Here is a 7,776-nt window from a genome sequence, read left to right as displayed (position 1 = left end):
GATGTCACTGCTCCCAGGGCCTTTCAGTGGAGAGAGCTATGAAATATATGTCAGTATACTAACCATGTATACACACATTTCTGTAATTATCTCTGCATTTATCCATCTGTATATATATATTATGTTAACCTAATTGTGAGTTCATACTGATATCTCCAACTATATTTCAGTAGCACAGGGCTCATCTAGCCTTCCCTCCTTGCTTATCTATAATTTCCCTCTCTGACAATAAGAAACCTGGTTCTCACCATCCATCATCCATTTACTTATTTATTCAACCTGAGACATATATGTAAAACAGGTTGAAAATTATTACTTAATCTGAATCCTCATGAGAAACAAATTTGCCAGCTAAAGTACAGTTTTTATGTACAGAACTTTTTGTTTTCAGCCTTACAGTTGCCCTTCAGAACACCATTTGACAGTTATCTAGCCAGTTTCTTTTTCTCTCACCTGCTTCAGTGAGGTTATGTCATACATTTGTAATGGAGTTAGATTCATTTGCCATAGTCTGTATTCCATTCTGAGATCTCTTGACATCCTGGTTGAATTTCTTTTAGTTTACATATATTAAAGTTTACTCTTTTTGGTGTACAGTTGTATGAGTTTTGACAAATGCACTGAATCATATATCCACCACTCCAGTATCATACAGAGTTGTTCCACCACCCTAAAATTCTACAGAGATATATTATTTTTTGAGAGGGAATTACTATGAGAAAGCATGTGGAACAAAATCTTTCCCTACAAATATCTGGTTCTATGTTATGATGTTAAGGTAAGTTTATTTTCATATTTCTAAAAACATTTTAAAAATTTTACAGATACTCTTACTCACTGAGAATTCATAATTGCAAGCTTTTAAAAAAATGTTCATGAGGAGGCCGGCCCCATGGCCTAGTCATTAAGTTTGGCATGTTCTGCTTCGGCAGCCCAGGTTCAGTTCCCGGGCACGGACCTACACCACTCATCGGCGGCCATGCTGTGGTGGTGACCCACATACAGAATAGAGGAAGATTAGCACAGATGTTAGCTCAGGGCAAATCTTCCTCAAGCAAAAAGAGGAAGATTGACAACAGATATTAGCTCAAGGGGAATCTTCCTCAGGAAAAACAAAAAATCGTGAGTGTGACTATCAATTACCACTTACTAGTCTTAAGAGGATAACACCTAAGGCCCAAATCTTGTCTCTTGCTTAGAGAGCAACTCACTGTAGAAATGAGAGGCTTCTCTATGTGATCCAAGATCTAATTGGTTACCTATCATGGGCCTCAGTCCCTTACAGTGTTGGTCATACCTGTCAGCTGAGGAAGGTAGTCCCTAGAATATCTGAGTCATTATAGCTTTCTAGCAGAGTAATCAAAAGAACCAATCACTCAGGCTCAGCTGTGATTTGAATTTTATTCTAGACAGAGATTCATAAGCAACAACCTTTCCAGCTAATGTCATCCAGATCAATGTGAAGCTAGAAGTACTGTCCCTACCCCAGAATGTACTGTTTTTATATTTTGTATTTTATTGTTTGTTTTTCTTTGGTTCATTGTTGTTCTCCTCAGAGGCCTACCATTCAATTTCAGGGGCTTGGGTTGCTAACATGGCTGCCATATAGCTGACAGAAATCCAAGGTGAGACTATGGCCACCTTAATAGATGAAAGGTGAGTCATAAATGTCATGAAAGAATCTTGAGATGTGGGTTCTCAATTTCTTTTGTCAACTAAACAAAATCGCCATGCACCAAAACAATGATGCTATGCACCACTATTTTTTAGATTAATTTAGTTGTAAATTCTATTGGAGCTGCTACTCTGTACCTTCTTAGCTCTATGACTTTGGAAAGTTAACTTCTCTGAACTTAAGCTTCCTGTCCTCCACTTAAATACGGTTTTTACGAAGAATAACTGACAAATTACACTTGAATATACTTGATAGTAGATATGTATCTCTAATTTCCATAGATCCTTGCTCATATCATGGGGTTAGAGATAAAGAGGCTACCAAAGCTAAGAAAGAAAAATAAACATTGCACTTTGAATAAAGCAGCAAGATAGGAAACTTCCCAACCCCTTCCCACTAAAAACATCCAAAACCCCTAGCTCTCCCCAGAACACAGCTTGAAACTAGCATACTAAGTTCCTTGTGAACCTGGACTGTCATACATTCATCTCTGAACTCTCACTCTCCAGTAAAGAAATATATAATAAGTGCTCCATACGGCTCTGAGAACTAAATCTAAAAATCTGAACCTCTCATTCTCCTGTTGAAGAGACTGAAGTCCAGGTAAATGATGATAGTGAAGTTCATAGAAGTTGATCACAGAATGGCTAAAACCCAATCTATCATAAATGTATTGCATTATGCTTTGGCTCACATGGTAGAATGGGGACTGCTGAAGGTCGCTGTTGCACTAACAGAACTCACCAAAACTTTTTTGGCTTGCCATTTAGCAATTAGGCCCCAGTACACTTTTTTCCATCTCTATTCTTTTCCACACCTGTCCTCTTAAGGAATGGCTGCCAGAAGATGTATTTTTAAAAGTATAGTTTGGCATCTGTCACAACTTTATGCAGTTAAATTCTGTGCATAATTAGGAGACAATTATAATATTGCATAAAGGCCATGAGGGCCTACACAGAATTGTCCTGTAGAAATTCCATATTGGAATGAAAATAATTGGTGTTGAAAAATTAAATTTAAAGGTGAAGTTTTGCCTGCTTATTTGATAGAATTGTTAGCTTTGCCCGCCATCTCATGGAAGGCTGGTAGTGATATAGTATTGCTTTCTTCTATATGCAAATAGGACCAATATTTGCATAAATTAAAATTGTAACAGTTACTTCCATTTTCTGGGACCTACTTTACCAGCTTGATTTTTCACCTATAATCATAACTTTATTTTTCAAATTAATTATTTGGCTCCCTATCTATCTGTCTATCTAGCTATCTTAATCAAGTCCAATATTTCCCCTTAAAGGACTTTTACTCTTCCAAATGGCAAATTCTCCAAATAATCTGGACACTTACTCAGTCCAAAGCAGGTGGGGGTGCTTGCATCAGTCAGGGTTCAAACAGAGAAAGAGAAACACTGGGGGTGATATACATATAACAGGTGACTTATAATAGGAACCTGATCGTATGCAGTTGTGGGAGCCAGTTAAGCAGTCTTCATAAGGCTTCTGTCATTGCTTCAGGTGCTGGAGCCTGAAGTCAGCACAGCATTCGGGAAGGAGACATAGATGTGAAATGGGGGAAGCAAGGATAGACTGGAATCCACGAGGAACCCAAAAGAACAGACTGGAACCCGTGTTGATCTTTCACTGCTTCCAAACCTCCAACTTTGAGGACCTGAGTGCCCTGCGGGAGAAGTGGGCACTCTTTTTCATGGAGCTGGCATACCTGAAGGAAGATATCAGGGGGAAGTGGTGTAGCTGTGGGCCCAGCTGTTGCCTTGCACTAAAGTAAGCCGGTAGATAGGTAACGATGTGCCCCTGCCCCTGCTTTCTGAATATATAATATGGCTACTACTTTGCCTTTGCCTTCCAAATCTTTCTCCCAGTGCTTCTTATAGCACAAGCAATCTCAGAACCATACAGGGAACTCTGAAGAAAGTTTTAGTTCACAGTACAAATCCCCCACAGTGGCAGACCTGCTTCCAAACAGCAGGCAAAAAAAAGAACTGGATAATTAATCCACTCTTGCCATGGTTTTCACTGCCACCGAGTGTCACTAGAAATTCCAAATGTTTTTTTTTCATTGTTAATGTTGTTTCTAGTGTACATCCCACCCAATTGTGCAGATTGCCCCAAATTTGGGATTCTAGTTTATAACTCTGTTGTCTTTATGTTCTGTTTTAAACCACAGTGCTTAGTTCAGACTCACTGGGTTCTTTGGGACTTTTAAGGACCTTTCCTGACAGCAGATCTTGGCAGGGGCTGCCCCAGGCCTCCAGATCCCCAGGCAGTTGTTTCTAACTTTGAATCTCAGTGAGCAGGAACTTTGGTCAAGTTATTTTCCATGCCAAAGTCTAATTTCATTATGTAAATTTCTCAACCTGCTCTTAAGGGCCAGAGATAATATGCATTTTAAGGAGTATTATCAAAGGAAAACCTTTGTCAGGCCACAAGATGTTTTATTATACCCTTCTTTCCCAGCAAATATCTGCAAAGGGTGCGTTATACTTCACAGGGGTGTTGGTGGGAAGGCAAGCCTCTGCATTCACTAACACAAATAATAGGTGTGAAACAAAAATGTCCAGTAAATGGACATCTCCCCCCAAAATTTTACATTAAATAAGACTTAAAATATTATTATTATTATTATTATTTGTGAGGAAGACTAGCCCTGAGCTAACATCCAATGCCAATCCTCCTCTTTTTGCAAAGGAAGACCGGCCCTGGGCTAACATCCGTGCCCATCTTCCTCTACTTGATATGGGACCACTCCATAGCGTGGCTCGACAAGCAGTGCATCGGTGCGTGCCTGGGATCCAAACCTGCGAACCCCGGGCTGCCGAAGCAGAGTGCGTGCACTTTACTGCTGCGCCACCGGGCCTGGCCCCCGACTTAAAATATTTTTAAAAGCAATTTAATCTCTTATAAACAGCCGAAGAGAATTTTAAGCAATGCATGGCTATCTAATAGGATATTTCTTCCAATGACATCAAACCGTTATCTGTAAGTATAAATAACTCTTTATTGCAACATTAAGTTATTCTTAAAGTTAGTTCAAATATATATTTTCAAATATTAGAAATTCTTACAGGATATCTTATAGGAGATATCTTATAGGTATCTTATAAGAGATGATTATCCCAAGAGGTCTTCCTGGAAGGTAATCCTGTAGGAGTTCTCAGCCATGAAACTTCAAGAGAATTGAAAGTACAGAGTAAACAATGTCATGCAATTAAATTTAATTCTTACCAGACTTCATCTACTCAAATTAATATTAACATATGGATTCAGAAAACGTGGACAACCCCAACTTATTTATTCTAGAAGGATGAATTATCTTGCTAGGAATTTATCTACCCAACTTTTCTCCCCTTTTCCTTTTCTGTGAGAGTGAGAGTCTGTGTGTGTGCGTGCATGCGTGTGTGTGCGTATGTGTGTGTGTGCATGTGTGTGTGTGTGTGAGTATGGCCATGTGTCAGCATTCAAGGAACAAGGCCATGGTTTGCTTTATTTTACCTTACTTTTAAAGAATAAACATACTTCTGAAATTTTCAACTCAACTAGAGAACTTTATAATAAACTGCTAAAGATGAAAAAAAGGTGCTAAGTTTTCAGAGTGTCAGAAATGAGACGATACAATCAATAAGGCTATTACTTTTTTCACCAGAATTAGGAAACTTTAGAGGTCAGCTATAAAGGAACAAAGGAAAAGAGGCATAAATAAATTTCTTATATATTCAGAGGAGTAAAGAAATCTGAGAGGAAAGGAATGAGGAAGGAAGAAGGTGAGGAAGGAAGGAAAGTAGAGGAAGGAGATGGAAGAGATGGTTTTTATTGTGGATAATAGATAAAACACAGACAAGGCAAATATATTCGTTAAACTGAATTTTAAACTTAAAGTCCAGCCTACTGAGGTGACATCTAGCTGGAGCTGGTATGAGGCCTTCAGGATGGCAGGAACTGCGCACGGTCTTGACTCTCTCCTCCCTCGGATGCATCGGAAGACTCATCCAAGTGTGCACCCATGGCCCCAACTCCAGGAGCTCCCAGGCGCTGCTGAAGACCTCTCTGCGTCAGGTGACGCATGAAGAACCAAAGCATGTGGCTGTTGAACAGGTCAATGTGGTGCAATCTATCTTCATCTCGTTCCTCCTTGTTGTGCTTAATCACATTCTTTAACCCAAGAAGCTCAGTGGTAGTTTTAGCTGTGGGTGCCCAGATCTTTGCCTCATGGTCTAGGCCACCGGTCGCCATCACAGGTAGGTAAGGATGGGGCTCAAGACAGTTCACGATACCTTCCTTGTCCCCCTCCATGAACTGAACAATCTGGCAGGATGATTTCTCCCAGAAGAAGATGTGCCCGCAATCACTACCGCTCACCACAAACTCACTTTTGGGGCCATAGAAATTGACACCTTTGATTGTGGCATTATTTCTGTGCCCCTTATATCTCTTAACATACTGGGCTCCATCACAGTGAGAGGAGTTGAAGAGGTAAATATCTTCATCATTGTAACTGGCCAGGAGCTCTGTGCCATCGTGGCTATACACAAGGCAGGTGATGTATGCTTTGCAGTTGACCAGGTGATGAGGACAGAATTTCTTGAGTACTCCATTATTCTCATTCTCATCAATTCTCCTCTGGTCATAAATTCTTACATATTCATCTCGTCCACCCACTGCAAACTGGTAAGTATTGGCAGGATTCACATGGATTGTATACAGTCCCACTTTGTTCTCCTTCTCTTTTGTTACCACCACTTTTGAAGCGGGCTGGCCTTGTCTGAGGTCAATGGCGAAGACAACTGCATCTTCGCCTGAAGTTAGGAACTTAGGGGAGTCTGGCTCCAGAGCTAACTTGTGGCAGGCTCCTCTGTGCTGGGCCACACACTTAGTATTTTTGCAGTGTGGTGTAGCAGATAGCTCTGCCACCCGTATCTGCCCATCACGGGCACACATGGCCAGGGTAGGATCACCACAGTTGGAAAGGAACTTGGCTTGAAAGACATTACTTCTGTGGCCACTCTCAAAGTCCAGTACTGGCTGCTGACGCATCCAGTCCCACACTATCACTCTAAGGTCATCACTGCTGCTGGCCAGCCAGGTGCCACACTGGTTAAAGTGCACAGTATTGACACAACCATTATGGCCTTTAAGCTCACACTGCAGGTGGAAACGCTGCACAAAGACCCTTGCCCCACATGCCTCATATACAAAGCGGGCACTTGAACCCAGCTGCCGCTCTCGAAGAGCAGTAAGGACTTGCCAGCGAGGGCGGGGCAGGGCAGATGTCTCTGAGGACATCCAGTTCTCCAGGGCCCGATCCTTATCTGAGAAATACTGATCATGGTTGCACTGTACCTGAGACTGTTCTTCTGCCATTTCCTCCTCCTCCTCCTCTTCTTCCTCTTCCTCCTCTTCTTCCTCGTCGCCCTCTTCTTCCTCTCCTGGCACCTCTTCTTCTAAGCAGTAATGGATTAGGTTTTCATCATTGAGGAGGAAACGGTCAATGTCTTCCATCCTTTGAAAGTCTTCACTTGAATTTTCCGTCTCGGTGCTTTGACTTTCTGTGCCTGCAAAGCTGGGGACACCACCGCCACCATCTCTGGTCAATCTCAAGCTCATTTCAATATCTGAGGATGTCTCCCCCCTGGCCTCCGCTCCAGACGGCTCCTCCGGACTACAGCGCAGGCTTCTATTCCCTGAGTCTGGTCCGCCGTTTCTGCTGCTCCCGTTGCCAGACATTTTGAATGATGTTTGCTGTAGCCGGTATGTAGTGAGGAAAAGCCTTACAAGCCTGGAAAAATGACCAGGCTTGCCCTCGGTGGTGAAGAAAATGGTAGGCCTAGCGGCAAGACGCCAACGACGTAGGCCAAAGAGGGAGGGGCAATATCCGGTTGTGGCCGTTGCAAGTATGGCAGCTGGTGAGGTTCAAAAGACTTCTTCTCGTCTATCATCTCACGATATTTCAAGACTACTCAGATTTCAGCGGTTGCGCATACTGTTCTTTTCAAGGTTGAAACATGTTGCACTCTGGAAAACATTGTTATTCTAATAGAATCTTCTAGAAATATTAGCAAAAGCTATCCTCCTTAGCCAAAACAGTCA

General features: G+C 41.8%; 1 protein-coding gene across 1 annotated transcript; it reads right to left on the bottom strand.

Annotated features, from left to right (window-relative positions):
• Positions 1-5,613: 5,613 nt before the first annotated feature.
• Positions 5,614-7,413, bottom strand: LOC131400847 (DDB1- and CUL4-associated factor 8-like). Its single transcript, XM_058535617.1, has one exon. The coding sequence runs from the start codon at positions 7,411-7,413 to the stop codon at positions 5,614-5,616; it is 1,800 nt and encodes a 599-aa protein (XP_058391600.1).
• Between the last annotated feature and the right edge of the window lie 363 nt (positions 7,414-7,776).

Source organism: Diceros bicornis, chromosome X, assembly GCF_020826845.1.
Source record: "Diceros bicornis minor isolate mBicDic1 chromosome X, mDicBic1.mat.cur, whole genome shotgun sequence".
In the NCBI taxonomy this organism is placed as follows: domain Eukaryota; kingdom Metazoa; phylum Chordata; class Mammalia; order Perissodactyla; family Rhinocerotidae; genus Diceros; species Diceros bicornis.
The sequence above is the reverse complement of the archived record's forward strand: the minus strand, read 5'-3'. Positions and strand labels throughout refer to the sequence as shown.